Genomic DNA, 16,904 nt, shown 5'->3' with positions numbered 1-16,904 from the left:
ATGTAACTTTATGCTTGTTTGAATCTAATAATAAAGATTGGGGGTTGCATTCTGTAAATCTTATTTTTTCTTTTTCAATTATTAATTTTCATTATATTTTATTAATGTATCAGTTCCATGATGCTTTGGAAATTTAAAAACCTGGTCCTTCACCACAGGTAGTCTGAGAAGCCCTGAACTAGACAGATGTTGTACATGGGCAAAGGCCTGTCTCCCTGACAGGGATATTCCTCATTGTTAACCCACAAAGTGGCATTCTAGAGAAGGAAGTGACAGATGGGGTAAAGGAATGAAAGACTATTTTAGAAAATGTGGTCAGAGAAAGCCTCTGTGAAATGGTGATGTTTGAACTGGGGAAAGAGCATTCCAAGTGGTGGGATAGAATAGCAAAGTTTTGGGAGTTTGGGAAAGGGCATGGCATGTCCAAGGAACAGAAAGGAGACCAGTGTGGCCGGATGTGAGAACGGAGGGAGGGTGGTGAGAGATGAGCTGGAGAGGCAGCACAGAGCCAGATTTTGCAGTCACACAGACCTTGTCCTCTCTTCCCCTCCTACGTTGTAGATAATAATTAATGAACCACAGGCACCTGGTATGTGTGAAAAGTGTGTGAATATGTCTGAATAAGGGCCTTATTCAAAACGCACTTGAGAAAAAACAACCAAATGTTATCTTACACTTGGCTTTGGCTGTCTAGAAAGAATTATCTCTATGTTTGCAGCCTGGGAAGTGGACTGAACAATAATAACTCTCACAAGAATTTAGGGGGTGGGGTCCCCATACCACAGATTAAGACACTGAGGCTCAAAAAGTTATATAATTTGCCCAAATCACACAGTTAACAAGAAATAGACTCAAACTCATGTCCTTTCCACTCTATTTGACTGTCTTTTTTCAAAATGAGTCCAAAACAGCCCTTTTACAAATGTGAAATTGTCTATATTTTAATTTGGTTTTGGTAATGATATAAATGGGCACAGAAATATAACAGTTATAGAGACTGCATCTATTTTGAGAAGTCCTCCTCTGTGTTAGTTTCTTGAAGCTTCTGTAACAAATTAGCACAAACTTGGTGGCTGAGAACAGAGAAATTTATTTTCTCACAATTCTGGAAACCAGAAGTTCAAAATCAAGGTGTCAACAGCACCATACTATCTCTGAAGGCTCAAGGGGCAATCTGTTCCTTGCCTCTTCCAGCTTCTCGTGGCTCCAAGTGTACCTTGGCTTGTGGCTGCATCATTCCAATCTCCGGTCACATGAACTCCACTTCACTATGTGTGTCTCTTATAAGGACACTTGTCATTGAATTTAAGGCCCACTCAGATAATCTAGGATGAGTTCAACTTGAGATCCTTAATTTGATTACATAGGCAAAGACCTCTTTTCCAAATAAGGTCACATTCACATGTTCTGAAAATTAAGATGTGGATGCATCTTTGGGGTGGAAGGGCACCACTGAACCCACCACACCCTCCCTGCGCTTCAGCCTGGAAGCTCTCCCCAAGCAGTCAGTTGGGGACTCATCAGGCTCAGCTCTCTTGATTCTCTTCTCCCAGGGATCTCTGGCCTGCACTGCCTGCTGTCTGAAAAATATCATTTCAAATGTTTTGCTTAGTTTTCTAGCTGTTTAAGCAGGAGGGTAAATCCAGTCCCTATTACTCCAGCATAGCCAGAAGCAGAAGCTGCACCAAAGTGAAGTTCATTGAGCATAGAGACCTTTCCTATTTTACTGACGGCTGCATCATCAGTGCCTATCAAAATGATTGGCGCATAGTAATCTTTCCATAGCAACTGATGAATTAATGAACAAATGCATTAAAAGGAGGTTAATCTATTGGGTTGGCGGAAAAGTGCCTTTGGTTTTTAAGTAAAAATAAAAGACACATTTTTCATTTTCACCAAGAACTTCATTGAACAACGTATTCACCCTTTTGTTCCACTACCTTCTGCCATTTTTCAGGCAACTTCATAATTCCATCTTCCCAAAACTTTTTAGCTTTTTTGAACAAAGAACTGTTCCAGGTGTCTTTTACAGTCTTCCAGGGAATTGAAAATTTTTCCATTAAGAGAATTTTGTAAAGAGCGAAATAAATGGAAATCCAAAGGTGCAACGTTTGGTGAATACGGCGGATGAATCAGAACTTCCCAGCCTGTAACAGTTTTTGCCTGGTCATCAAAGAAACATGCAGTCTTGCGTTATCCTGATGGAAGATTATGCGTTTTCTGTTGACTAATTCTGGATGCTTTTCTTCGAGTGCTGCTTTCAGTTGGTCTAATTGGGAGCAGCACTTGTTGGAATTAATCGTTTGGGTTCCCAGAAGGAGCTCATAATAGAGGAATCCCTTCCAACCCCACCATATACACAACATCACCTTTGGATGAAGACCGGCCTTTGGTGTGGTTGGTGGTGGCTCATTTCGCTTGCCCCATGATCTCTTCTGCTCCACATTATTGTACAGTATCCACTTTTCATCACCCGTGACAATTTGTTTCAAAAACAGAACGTTTTCGTTACGTTTTAGTAGAGAATTGCATGAGGAAATACGGTCAAGAAGGTTTTTTTCACTTGACTTAGGTGGAACCCAAACATCAAAGCGACTTACATAACCAAGCTGGGGCAAATGATTTTCAACGCTTGATTTGGGTATTTTGAGGATGTCGGCTATTTCCCGTGTGGTATAACGTTGATTGTTCTCAATTAATGTCTCAACTTGATCGCTATAAACTTCAATTTGTCTACCCAACCCTGGAGCATCGTCCAGCGAGAAATCTCCAGCACGAAACTTCGCAAACCACTTTTGACATGTTTGATCAGTCACAGCACCTTCTCCATATACTGGACAAATTTTTTTTCTTTTTTTTTTTTTTGCCTTTTTACCTTTCTTGAAATAATAAAGCATAATATGCCAAAAATGTTGCTTTTTTTCTTCCATCTTCAATATTAAAATGGCTACACAAAAATTCACCAACTTTGAGAGAGTGGCATGGACATATATACACTACCAAATGTAAAATAGATAGCTAGTGGGAAGCAGCTGCATAGCACAGGGAGATCAGCTCGGTGCTTTTTGACCACCTAGAGGGGTGGGATAGGGAGGGTAGGAGGGAGACGCAGAGGGAGGGGATATGGGGATATATGTATACGTATAGCTGATTCACTTTGTTATACAGTAGAAACTAACACACCATTGTAAAGCAATTATACTCCAATAAAGATGTTAAGAAAAAAATTCACCAACTTTGATGTCTTTTTTTAAATGCACACTGATATGAAAGCTATCACAATACAATCTAACAAAATTGTTTCAAATGACGTTAAAGACAACTAAGTGCTGCTAGAGCCATCTTACGGAAAAAAACGAACGAACCTTTTGGCCAACCCAATAAATCCTTGATTTTTCTCGTGTTTGGGACCAAGTGACCACAACTCCTTTTACCTCAGTCAGTTTGGGTGAGCTTAAGCCATCTCTCCTTAACTGAATATCTGCTAGTGTAAGCCAAAGTGTCTTCACCAATTCACTCTCGGCCTCCAAAGTCTGGCTTTCATGGTTAATGCAAAAAAAAAAAAAAAAAAAAAAAAAAAAGCACTGGGAAATTTAAGAAATGTACCTATGGAGCACATTTTGCGTAATGATTTATAGGAAGTAGGTTCTGCCCATGTTTTAAATAAAATGAACACAGGGTATTTGTGGGGGAAGGGCTGATATGAGGAAGGTAAGTGGGTCCTAGTATTGTCACAGGGAACTGAGGACAGACAGTCTGCTGATGGGGAAAATATGAGAGGCAAGAGATAAGAAAGAAGCCTGTCTATTGAAAAACACAGTCCATATCAGTAGATCAAAACAAATGTGACCATATACGAAGAAAAATGGTTTCTGCTTTTATTTCCATAGTCACACACTAATTAAGTCAAAAAAATTTATTATCATTATCAACAGCATTTACAAGATCATCTTCTATATGACTATTTGACTTATCCAAAAACCTGATTGTCTTGATTGTAGAGCTTTGTTTTGAATTTATTATATCAGATTTTTAATAACAAATATAAAACAACAGGCTTGTTATAATAAGCCTAAAAATACAGAGGTAGATAAAGAACAAGATAGAAATCTCCTACTTTAATTGCAATCCCCTGAGGTAGCCAATATTAACAGTATATCTTCATACATCTTCCTCTGTTCCTATGAACATACATGAACATATCTACATACACAGTGGGTGGTTGCTGGTTTTATAAAGATGTGAACAAATGAAATATATAACTTTTTTCATTTAATAATAGATTAGAGTCATCCTACCAGATAAATTCATATAGATTTACTTCAGAGTTTTAAATCTAGAGTATGAATTTACTACCATTTATTCAACTGCTCCTCAAATGATATACATTGGGGTGATTTGAGGTTTTTCCACCACGTATAATACTGCACTAAACACCCTTGTGATTGCACACTGTTTTAATTTTATCGCCATGGATATCTGAGCCCTGAAATCCAACCTTTCAAACGCTACTTCCTTCCCCCCATCCTCCCTGTCATTTGGAGAACAGAGCTGAAGGGAGACTAAAGATAAGCTATGAAAGCCGGTAATGACTCCATACAGCACATGGCCAGCAGCCTCCTGCTACAATATTTACGTGCTATTCCATTGAGATGGCACTCTGCTCACATGACCCAAATGCAGTTCTCACTCCACCAAGAACACAGCTGAATCCAAACTGCATTGGCAGCTTTGCACATGCTCCGTCTGGCCCTGTGAATCCTCACTCACCCATTGAGATTTCTTTTGGTTTAAAACAACACACCAGCTGCTGAGGCTCCGTTACCTCCAGTATTTTCCTGGCCCAGATCCAAGGCAGGTGGCCCTCTATGAAAACCGTTTTTCAAGGTTTGAGCTTTTTTTTTCTGTATTTGTTGGGGGATAGAGGGTGTATAATATTTACACGTGGGTATAGCTGATGAGTGAGACCATAAGAAGTAACTCTTTTTCCTGTCAGGTATTACAGGAATAACATTTACCTATTTCCATCATTTGCCTTGACAAAGACCGGCAGCTCTAATGCACATTTAATTCTCAAACAGAGGTCTTGGCAAGGGATGCTGTATCTGACTGTTGTGTTGACTGTAACGTGTAAGATGGTGTTTTCTCCTCTCTAGAGACCTGGATGCTTTTTGCCATCCTGATGGTAAATGATGAGACAGGCAACCATGGATTTCAGCACTCCATCTGTGTTTGATCAGCAAAAAGGTAAAAATGCTGCTTTAACTCACCCTTTGGTTCTTTGCATCTTTAGTCCAACGGTAGGGATTTGCAGTTGTACGGGGAGAGAGGGTAATTGTGTGTGTGTGTGTGTGTGTGTGGGTGTATGTGTGTGGGTGTGATGTGGGAAGAGGATTTCACATAGGAAACAAACCTGTTCTAAATGTTCACTTCTCATTTGATAAGCATTTAAAAGGGAAAAATAAGCTTATGGTCTATTAGTCTTGCTAAAGTGCTCCTACCTACAAATTTAAAAAATTGGGTTTCAAGCACACCAGCTATTTCAGATAGTATCATCTTTATTCTCATTAGCTTTTTGTTCAAATCTTTAAAATATATACATTACAATAAGTAACATAAACCCAATATCTCATTGCTATAGTTTCATAAATATCTCTTGATTCCCTTCAGGAATACATGTTGCCCAGATTTATGCTGTAGTTGATATATTATCTCATCCGAGGTTGTGTAACAACTTATCACTATGTTATTATTTGCAATGAAAGGATATATCTTTCTTACTCATAATTCCCAGTGTGGAAGTAATTTTCCACACAAAACGATTGCTGTAAAATTGATCATCCTTATAAAAAACATGTATTCAGCCATGCAGTCTGTGCATGTACATTTTGCATATGAAGTGTGTGCGTGTATGTACATATATGTGTATATATATACACCTGTGTAATTATGCATCTTTTCTCTGTAAGAACAGAAAATTTCCATTCTTTAAATGTAAGTAATATTTTAGAAGATTTTTTTAAAAAATATCTGTTATCTAAACCACTTTCAATACCCTCTGAGTATTCCTCAGAATCCTAAGATCCTTTGGTCATTTACCTGTTTTGGCTACACCGTGAAAATGGTGGTCTGTGAAAGCCTCATTAAGAAAATTCATTGCTTCTTTCCTTTTCCCTTTTCCTGCTCTAGGCCATAGTGTGTTTACTACATACCCTTCAAGCTACATCTGGTTTCATGGGTGAATTATTTCAGTTCAGTGCTTTGTCAAGTTACAGACTTACATTTAGATTTCTGAGTAACTACTGTGTGTGTGTGTGTGTGTGTGTGTGTGTGCGCGCATCTTCAGGATGTGCCAGTTTACACAGCATTGGGCTAGGAGCACCATAGAGAAAGTGATTGTTACAGTTGTGCCCACCACATCCTTTGTACAGTTTGTATCACTGACGGCAATCAGCAAAAGTGAAAATATGCTTAGATCCAAAGACCTCATACTGGCTAAAAAGTGACATTATTGAGCTATGCAATTCAAAGAGAAACACAATGGGTTTATTTTTTAAGACTAATTTGAGGGAGCTAGAACTGACTGCAGAGCACTAGCCCCTCGTAATGAATCCATCTGTTCCAGTGTTGTGTCTCCGAACAGGACTGAGCCCAAAACATAGTTAAAATATTAATTTATAATATTTATTTTCTTATAGTACCTTTCATGTGAGCAAGTCACAGCTATTTCTCCACCCTAGACCTGATTCTTCCCCTTATAAGTTAACCCTCTCCCTGACACCTCCATCTCTATTTCTCAATCATTTCTCTCTAGAGGTGCTGTGGTATGGTGGAAATAGCATGGGCAACATAGGTTAGAATGGCAGAATAACTACTTCTTAGCTGTGTGACCTTAGCAAGTTACCTGACCTCTCTGGGCCTTAATTGCCTCAGCAGTAAAATAAAGGAAAAGATGCTCACCTAGCAAGGTTGTTGTGAGACTCTAAAATAATGTAAAAAAAGCACCTGTCACATTGCCTGATATGCATTAAGTACTTTCAGACTGTGGCTGCTTTTGTTATTATCGTTGCTGTTATAATTATTACCACCCTCGACTGTGAGTTACTCAAATGTGAAAGATTATTCACCTTTCTATCTCTAGCTTGAATTTAGCAGTCCTCAGCAATGAGGACTCAGCAATACAAATGAGAGTTTAGTTAAGGCCAGTTGACTATACTACATTAATTATTTTCTTTAGAACTCTAGGGTACCATTTAGAGCAACCCCTAGAATAACAGTTAACTAAATGATACCTGAATAGTTCTATTATCACATTAACCCTTCCACCTTCTTAAAAGCATGAAAGGCCATAATAGGTTTAGACCATTGCATAGATTCTAAATACCATATTGTTGGGCAAAACCATGGTGAAGTGACTTTCTCTTGAAAAGTTGAGTATGGGTAGGGATTTAGTAGAGGATTTTCCTTGAATTCCTAGTATCTGGGGAATCAAAACTCTAGTGTCCACTAGCTTTACATGCAGATGTTGACAAAAGACATTACATCTGGAAAGATCTTAGAAGTCTTGTAAGACTGCTGCAACGGCATCGCCTTTATGGAATGTAGACATCGGCATTTAGGTACAACTTTGTGTCCTATTTTATTTTACCTTCAAAAGAAAGACACTATCAAAACCCAAGGAAGTCCATGGTGTTCTCCACAACTGGTTGGCATTTGACTACTTGTTTCAATTATGTATGGAAAGTCATTGACAGTGTGGATTGTTCCCGAGGTTGGCTTGATTTTTGTTTTTGTTTTTATTTTTGATTCTGAGTCATTGCATCCTCTACCAGCTGTTAATTCATCATGGGGGTGGGGGGGGAAGGAAATGTTGCATTGCTGTTCGTAAGCTTTTTTATTATTTTTTTATTATAATTATTAAAGACTTGGCTTTCTCCTCTCATCACTGTGAGATTACAGATCTACCTGAATGAAATGTAACATTGAAATGAAAAGAAAAGAAAAACTTGGCCACATATAAAAATCACCTAGACAGCTTTTGAAAATCCTGATGCCTGGATTCCACCACTGGATATTCCAGTTTATTTGGTGAGGGGCATGGCCAGACAAAGCTCCCCAGGAAGTTCTAATGTACAACAAAGATTGAGAACCGCTCATTCCATCCATCCCCCTAAGATCTCAAATGGGAAAAGTGAAGCACTGAGAGGTTAAAATGGGGGCCAATTTATGATCATAACACACAGCTAATTAGTAACAGAGGGGACTGAGACCCAGGTGTTCGCTATCCAGACAGCAGACTAAGAAGTTTCTTTCCGAGGGCAATCTCTGGTCTTAACAGCTACTTTGAGGCGGAGGTAGGGCTCAGGCAGCTCTGGCCTATGATTGCCCAGAGAATGGTCAGCAATGTGCACTTGGAAACTATGATGAATAACGACCTTCAGTTTGGCTCAAACCAGAACCAGGTGGATTTGGTAAGTCTGAGTCCCTCCAATTGCATTTTTCTATTTTTCTCTTTAGCAGAGGTAATAAGACAACCCCATGCCAGGGGCTTGGGGACAGATGGACATTTGCTCTAGTCCAGTCTCAGTCCTCATCCCAGTTGCATGGACTTGGACAAACTGGTTGATCTTCTCGTCTGTGAAATGTGGATAATATTATACATTCACAGCGTTGCTAGGAGGCTTAAAGATTGTGTTATCTTCCTGGCCAAGGGGATTCGGCCCGTGTCTCTGGCTTGCCCTGTGAAGCTGTGAGGGAGAAAGCCTGGGTCTGCAGAGCTCTCCACTCCGGCTTTGTGCTACTTGCTTTCACCACGGCAACATCTCTCTGGTCCCACGTGTTCTCCCTGGCTGTCTTCCCTCTCAAAGCCCACACGCAGGAAAGGACCTGTAGTAAAATCATTTACTACAGAACACAGAGGTTCCTACTGAAGTTGAGACTTCAGTTATGTAACCAAAGATCCCTGCATGAGGAGGAACCCAGGCCTCAGAGAGAAAATAGAAACGACAAGGGAGGTCCCAAGGGCCTCACCCAGCCCAGCCCTGCCCCAGCTCTCTAAGAAGGGTTTGAGCAGGCGGAGCAGCGTGTCTGCAGGCACCTCTGGGGGGTGTGGCCCACCCTCAAAGGTTTTTCTCTGGTAGAGCTGTTGAGAGAATTCGAGGAGGGGCTCGGCCCTCCAGCCCAGATTTATACAGAGCATCGTGTCCTAGAGCTGCTGTAACAAATTACCATAAACTGAGTGGCTTCAGACAAGAGAAATGCAATCTCTCACAGCTCTGGAAGCCAGAAGTATGAAATCAAGATGTCAGCAGTGGGTGTGCTCCTTCCGAAGGCTCTAGGGAAGAGTCCTTCCTTGTCTCCTCCAGCTTCTAACTGCTGTGGCTTCATCACCCCAATCCGCCTCCATCTTCACATGGCCTTTTCCTCTGCATGTGTGTCTGAGAACTCCCTCTGCCTCTCTCTTATAACAATACATGTGCTTGCATTTAGGGCCCACCCAGATACGCCAGGATAAGCTTGTACTCTCAAAATCCTTAACTCAATCTTTCAACATGTGAGGTGATATGCACTCTTTTGCCATATGAGGTCATAGTCACAGGTCCCAGGGACTAGAACATGGATATACCTTCAAGGCCACCATTCAGCCTGCTACTTGGCATGAAAAAAGATCAGATCTCAAGTTCCTTCTCAGAGGTATACAGCCTCATCGCTGGGTTTTTGGTAAAATCCATTCTCATTTAAGTCGGAAGAAAGGTTGGCATTTGGGAGGTGGGATGGAAAGGGCATAAGATAAAATGGCAAAACTGAGGTTCAAGCCTAAACCTGCCTGACTTCCAAACCCATCTTTTTTCTACTGCAATACTCTTCCTTGATCAACCATACATTTTAATGAAGAAATAAGACATTAACAAAAATTTAAATTAATGAAGCATATATTTTTACAATCAAGCTGTTATCCCTTGTATTGTGGATTTTTAAAGCTCCCACATGCAGATGTGCTGGTTTTAATTTCCCACTTTTCATCCAAAATGGGAACGCCAAACAAAAAGAACTTAGAGTGCACAGATATGCGCTTTGCTGAAAAAACAAAAGTTAAAATTCTGATGTGACAAAGGAAGAATGCCTCCAAAGGAAGAATAAGCAAATTTTCAAAGGGGTTTGGGAAGAGAGTAGAGAAAAGGCAGGCAAAGGAGACAGGAAAGGGAGGGGATGATTTGGGCTCAGCTGATTTTAGGCACAGACCTTGAATGGGATGAAACCCAGGAACACTGAGGAGAATTCTGTGCTTGATTTTCAGATTGATGGTCCAGATACAGGAAAATTAGCTGGCAGGTGACCATTCCAGAGGTTCAGAAGCAGATTATCTGTTGCCTGTGGGAAAATGCTCAGCCTTCTCCCTCTCTTGGTCAAGAAAGAGGAACAGAGGGAAGAAGTCACAGGAGAAGAATCCTTTTTCCAATTTTCTTGCCCACTCAAGACCTAACCCAGGCAAACACGTTGACTGGAAGCCTGCCCCTCGCCCTCCTCTGCCTCCTTCTTTGTGTTCTTTGTCCTCTTTCCAGCACACAGGAACTTCCCTTCCATCAGCCAACTCCTGGGAAAGGTTGTGACACACGAATCCACTCCCGGCCCCTCTTCTGGACCTAGCTAGAGGGAAGCCCCGGACTGATCTTATCCAAACAATTACCATTCACCGCCTTAGAGAACCGTGAAACCGAAAGTGATTCAGTGGATGGGGGTTGAGGGGAGTGGTGTCGTTGTCAGCATTCTCCACCATAGGACAACCGTAGTGTCCTCGGGAATGCGGCCTCTTGCCTGACTATGCATCACCAGAAGGAGAATCTGGGAGCGGTACGCAGAGGGAATGAAGGCGCATCTGGTGAGCCAGATCTCCTGAATCAACCCTGATGTTATGTCCCACAGCTCGGCTAGATCAACTTCAAAAGGCAAATCCTCAACTTAGCCCCTTGTCTGGAAGTCAGCTGGGTCGCCACACTGAGCTTTTCCTACCATCTCTATTCATTAACTCCATATTTCTTTAGTAATTATTAAACAACTGTGTTGATTAACTGATATCCATAGATTTTCCCTTTGAGGCAACCATTTGGATGCAAGGATATTTTAATGGAGCCTAAAGGAAGAACCACTAAACTTGTAGCTATTTTTATTCCCAAACAAGTAGAAAAACAAACCTCTCACCCATCCACAAATATAGGACAAGGTGAGGAGGTGAGGGTCTAGAGGCACTGAGGCCCAAGGTTGGTGTAAAAGATGGGTATGGGCTAGACACCGTATTGCGGAAAGACCACATCCACCCAGGAGTCATGTTTAGCCCACTTGTAAGCCTAATAAATAGGTCCGTGTGCTTAATAAGGGCCCTAAATTTGTTTTCTCTATGTAAAGTTTTAAAATGTCAGTTGCTTATTGATGAGGCCACTCTTGTTTTATTGGGTCCATTGGGGGAAGAAGTGAAGGGACAATGTTCCAGTCTACATGGGAACTATTTCCATTTCTAAAAGTATCCTCAGAATTTAAAAATATACACATATAACATTTAATAGCATTCTAATGCTTTTTTAACTTTTTGTTTGAAAGTAATTTCAAACTTAAAGAAACATTGTAAGATCAGTATAAAGAACACTGTCTTTTACCCAGATTCACCTGTTAACATTTTACCCCATTTGCTTTATTGTTAGCTCTTTCTCTGTGTCCATCTCTACATCTCTGTCTTTGTATCTCTCTGTTCCTCTATCTCTCTCTGCCTCTTTCTCTATATGTATGTATGTATATGCTTATTTGTGTTTGTGTGTGTGTGTATACATGTGTATGTACTTTTATCTCATCTGCCTGCATTCCAATTTTGTCTATTGATCCAATAATGTCTTTTATAGCATTTTACCCCCAGTACAGGATCCAGTCTAGGATTAGGTACTACATTTAGTTATCAGGCCTCTTTAGTCCCCTTTAACCTGGAACATTTCTTTAGACTTTCTTTGTCTTTTATGACATTGACATTTTTGAACTTACAGTCTCTCTCTTTTTTTAATACCAAGTTCCTCCTTATGGGTTTGTCTGACGCTCCCTCACAACTAGATTTAGATTATGCATTCCCAGACAGAACACCACATGGGCGATGTATCCATCTCAGGTTATCACAATATGGTTTACATTCTTTCAGATGGTAATTTGATGTTACAGGTGTTGCACTATTAGATATCAACTGGTTCTTACAGAGTTTTTTAAGTACTGGGGTTTCTTTCTAAATGTAAAATTAGCATCACCTTCTTCAAAATATTCAAGCAATACAAAAAAGAATTCAGTATAGAAAGTGGTGTATTCTCTTAACTAGCAAAGGGCTCTGTTCTTCAGAGTCTCTTAGCCCCAGCCTGTTCCCAGCTTCTCGGCTGCCAAGATAGACCCTAGCAACTCAACCTCCATGCGGGGATGGGGAGTAGCTTCCAAATGGAAACAGAGGAGATCAGGCCAAGAATAGTAACCAGTAGTAATAATCAGAAGAAGAGCGATAACTCTGGTTTATTAAGCAGCTCCCATTTATTAAGCCAGACACTGTGCAAAACTTTCACTCCTATCATCTCACTGGATCCTCAACACAGCCTGTGAGATAGATTCCATTTCTAGTCCATCTGAGGTTACATGACTTATCCAAGGCCACACAGGACAAAGGCAAAGCTCCCATTTTTAACTCTGGTTTCTGACCCCCAAGCCCTCCTCACACTCCTGTTCACCATGAAGTTATACTTTCTGGATTCTTATAACCCACCTCATCAACCCCTTCATGACTCCTAGCACAAAGGAAAATACAGGTGACGGCAGCTAGGTTTGCTAAAGTCTCCCCAGGGCTGAGCTTCCATTTGCAATGAGTTCTGCCCAGTAGGCTCAGCTTAGTGACAGGCTGACCTCTTCCATGGGTAGGAGTAGATCCAGTCTCCATGGCAACCTGCCTTTAGAGCAAAGAAAGACACCAGACTCCTAGGAGGAGGAGGAGGAAGCTAAAAGGGTAGGATCACACTGGAATTCGACCTGCGGAACTGATGTGATGGGAATTGGGAATTTGTAAGGTCAGGGCTTGGCTTCCACCACAGAAGCTTCTGAAGCCCGGTTCTTTATCATTTTCCTACTCAGCCTATTTGTTCTGTGCAGCAACAGGTTAACATTTCTCCAAGAGACATTTCAGAGGGCCCCGACCCTGTAATCAAGGTCACAAATAAATAGCAATTGATAAAGAGGAAAGAGAATTCTTTTAACCTTGACATCCTAAGCTTTGATCCGGGGTGACCCCAAGATCATTCCTCTGTTCTCTAACTCACAACAGTAAATCAGAACACAGTTTGGTGTTCAAAAAAAAAAACAAAAACAACAACAAAAACAAACCTTACTTTTAAGAATCATGAGAGGAACACCTGAAATTCATCTGAAATGACATTTTTATCCTTCTTACTTAGTGCTGTTCAAAAATGGTGTCCTAGAGTTTTGGTCACAAGTCAGCTGACTCAGCACGACCACCACGGAGAGGTCTCGGGATGGACTCACAGCTGTCTGGTTTCAGGTGGTCACTGCAGAAACCAGTCCAGATTCTGGAAGTCTTTTGTCTTAGAATAGTAGTAACTTGTAGAATTGAAAGGAACTCAGGGAATGTGTAATCCAGCTCCCTCACTTTTTACATGTGAACACTGAAACAGAGGGGTTAGCGGTGGTACAGTGTACTGGACTGTAATGGCCACTGGAGTCAAACCAAACAATGCAAGTCCCAATGCTGCCACTCTTTTTACCGACCTTTTCCAGTCAGGCCCCAGCATCGGTCCTTCTGCCGGTGTCACTGGAGCCAACAGAATGAGCCTGAGTTTGGTTCAGAAGTAAAGGGGAGTTTTCTTCTTTGCTCAAAGAATGGAGAACCGCGAGCTCACTCTCTACAGGACACGCTGTCCCCACAGGCTGTGGGCGGGGCTGCTTTATAGGATCTCGTGGGAGGGGCGGGGGAGGGGGCGGGGGAGGGGGCGGGGGGGTGGGGGGGGCGGAGCTCTCCCAGGGCAGGCACAGCCGCACCGCTCAGGCTCCAGAGCGCAGGGCCCGGAGCAGCGTCTCTGCCCACGGCCCGCGGCCATCTTGAATTGAGGCGGTGTGTGCAGCGGCGCTTCTGCCCGCGCCCAGAGCTGAGGTGTCTAGCACAGGCACTTCACACGAGGAGGAGCTCTGGTCTGAAGTGCCAAGTACCAGTCCGAGGCCTCTGCACGCGGCTCCCTGTGAGCAAGTGAAACCCGACTAATCACAAAGGAAAAAGAAAAAAGGTTCGACTGTATTTTATTACCCAGATTCTATTTTTCCATGAATTGTTAGTGGGCTATGCTGGTGACGCTTACTGTGTGACCCAGCTGTTTACCATCTCTATACCTCACTTTCCTACCTTGTAAATTAAGATGGTGCTATTACAAAGGATTGTTTATAAAGATTGAATTAAGGAATACATGCAAAGTACCTGCAACCACTGCTGGCCCATAGTAATCACTCGGTAACTGCTAGAGGGTGTTATAGGTTTGTTATAAAGATGGTTATAACACTCTTCAGAGGATGGTTAGAAAGATTCAATGACATAATACATACAAAGCACTTGGAACCATGCCTGGCCCAGAGTAACCACTTAGCAAGTGCTAGTGATTCTTATAGATGACTTACCTAAGGTCCTATGGACAACCGGTCTTCCCTGGTCAAGAGAACATCCATCCCTCAAGTTACCTCCCCCCCTGTAATGAATTCATAGCATAGCACTCCCTTTTTAAATTTTATTTTTTAATTTTTTATACAATTTTTAAAGGTTTATTTCCATTTACAGTTATTACAAAATATTGTCTATATTCCCCATGTGTGCCGTATATCCTTGAGCCTATCTTATATCCAATAGTTTGTACCTCCTACTGCCCCCCTCCTCCCCACCACCACCCCACTGTTAATCACTAGTTTGTTCTCTATACCTATGAGTCTGCTTCTTTTCTGTTGTATTCACTAGTTTGTTGTATTTTTAGATTCCACATATAAGTGATATCATACTGTCTTTCTCTGTCTGACTTATTTCAACTTCCAACTCCATCCATGTTGCTGCAAATGTCAACATTTCATTCCTTTTTATGGCTGAGTAGTCTTCCATTGTATATATACACCACATCTTCTTTATCCATTCATCTGTTGACAGACACTTAGGTTGCTTCTATATCTTGGCAATTGTAAGTAATGCTGCTATGGACATTGGGGTACATGTAGCTTTTTGAATTAGTGTTTTTGTTATATTCGGATATAAACCCAGGAGTGGAATTGCTTGGTCGTATGGTAACCCTGTTTTTAGTTTTTTGAGAAACCTCCATACAGTTTTCCACAGTGGCTGCACCAATTTACATTCCCACCAACAGTGTAGGTGGGTTTCCTTTTCTCTACATCCTTGACAACGTTTGTTACTTGTGTTCTTTTTGACGATGGCCATTCTGGCAGGTGCGAGGTGATGTCTCACTGTGGTTTTGATTTGCATTCCCTGATGATTAGCGATGTTGAGCATCTTTTCTTTTGTGTGTGTGTGTGTGTGTGTGTGTGCAATCGCTTTTATAAACAAATTTTAGGCTGGAACAAGGAGCTCCTGGTTCATCATGTTGGAGATTGTCCTTGCTGCTATAGGCTGTTGAAGTGTGCCTCCCTTATGATCTGGTTGATGTGGGAATAAGGACCTTGGCATAGCGCATACCCCTCATATAAGGACTGAGGGGTACTCTTGTTGAGTTCAGCAATGATCTGGTTTAAGCTGCTTTCTGATCCAATTACTCTCTCTGGGGAATTAACACTGCTGCTCCTGTCATTATCATTGCTTGAACATGCACACACTTTGGTTCCTCTTAGTGGTTCCTTCCTTATCGTTTTTCGTTGCATCCTGAGACTCCTGAAAAACAGGGTTTCTCTTACTCCTTTTGGACTGGGGAGAATGGTGATTGTCCTCTTTATTATCATTCCTTCTTCTTTTCTGCTTATTGTTCAGTGACTGTGTTTCTAATTCCAATAGCATGTCGGTAATTGGGTCTACATTCATATTTAGGACACAGAATACATTAGTACTGGCCTAAGTGGCCGTGGCAATATTGGCCAAAGAAGCAAAGCAGGATGATGGTGAGGACCAGAGATGGACCAGTACAGGCCAAAGTTGCCCTGTAAAAACATTCTGGCATGGCATACCTCCCTAGTCCTGGCCCCAAAACTCTAGAAACCTTGAGTATCTTTTCATGTACCTGTTGGCCATCTGCATTTCCTTTTTGGAAAAATGTCTATTTTTTTTTTTTTTTTGGCTGCGTTGGGTCTTCGTTGCTGCGTGCGGCCTTTCTCTAGTTGCAGTGAGTGGGCGCTACTCTTCATTGTGGTGCACATGCTTCTCATTGCAGTGGCTTCTCTCATTGCAGAGCACAGGCTCTAGGCACTTGGGCTTCAGTAGTTGTGGCACGCAGGCTCAGTAGTTGTGGCTCACAGGATCTAGAACACAGGCTCAGTAGTTGTGGTGCATAGGCTTAGTTGCTCTGCGGCATGTGGGATCTTCCCGGACCAGGGCTCAAACCCGTGTCCCCTGCATTGGCAGGTGGATTCTTAACCACTGCGCCACCAGGGAAGTCCCACCTGGGCTCTATATTCTGTTCCATTGATCTAGGTGTCTGTTTTTGATAGCACTGCTTTTTGTTTGGAAATTGGAAGGGGCAGAATTTGCCTAGCAAGAAAACCACATCAGAAAGAAAATAATTCCCAGAAAAGCTCACAGGTCTTGGAGAACTTCTACTTTCCCTTTCCTCTTTTTCTGGAGTTCTGTCCTCTCAGTCTGAGACTTGCCTTCTAGATATAACTCATCCCATTGCTTAAAAGCCAGC

The 16,904-nt window shown here is 41.7% G+C and overlaps 1 protein-coding gene and 1 pseudogene across 1 annotated transcript in view; one reads left to right on the top strand and one right to left on the bottom strand.

Moving 5' to 3' along the window:
• Nucleotides 1–5,189: 5,189 nt before the first annotated feature.
• The window catches only part of ANKRD55 (ankyrin repeat domain 55), a 90,590-nt gene continuing 78,875 nt past the window's right edge, over nucleotides 5,190–16,904 (top strand). Inside the window, exon 1 of the mRNA XM_061187808.1 lies at nucleotides 5,190–5,247. Coding sequence (XP_061043791.1) covers nucleotides 5,190–5,247 — 58 coding nt within the window. The remainder of the gene's footprint in view (nucleotides 5,248–16,904) is intronic.
• LOC133089506 (protein FAM104A-like) lies at nucleotides 15,649–16,060 on the bottom strand (annotated as a pseudogene).

This window comes from Eubalaena glacialis, chromosome 4 (assembly GCF_028564815.1).
Source record: "Eubalaena glacialis isolate mEubGla1 chromosome 4, mEubGla1.1.hap2.+ XY, whole genome shotgun sequence".
Classification (NCBI taxonomy): domain Eukaryota; kingdom Metazoa; phylum Chordata; class Mammalia; order Artiodactyla; family Balaenidae; genus Eubalaena; species Eubalaena glacialis.
Note: the sequence above shows the minus strand (reverse complement) of the source record. Positions and strands in the feature narration are given on the sequence as shown.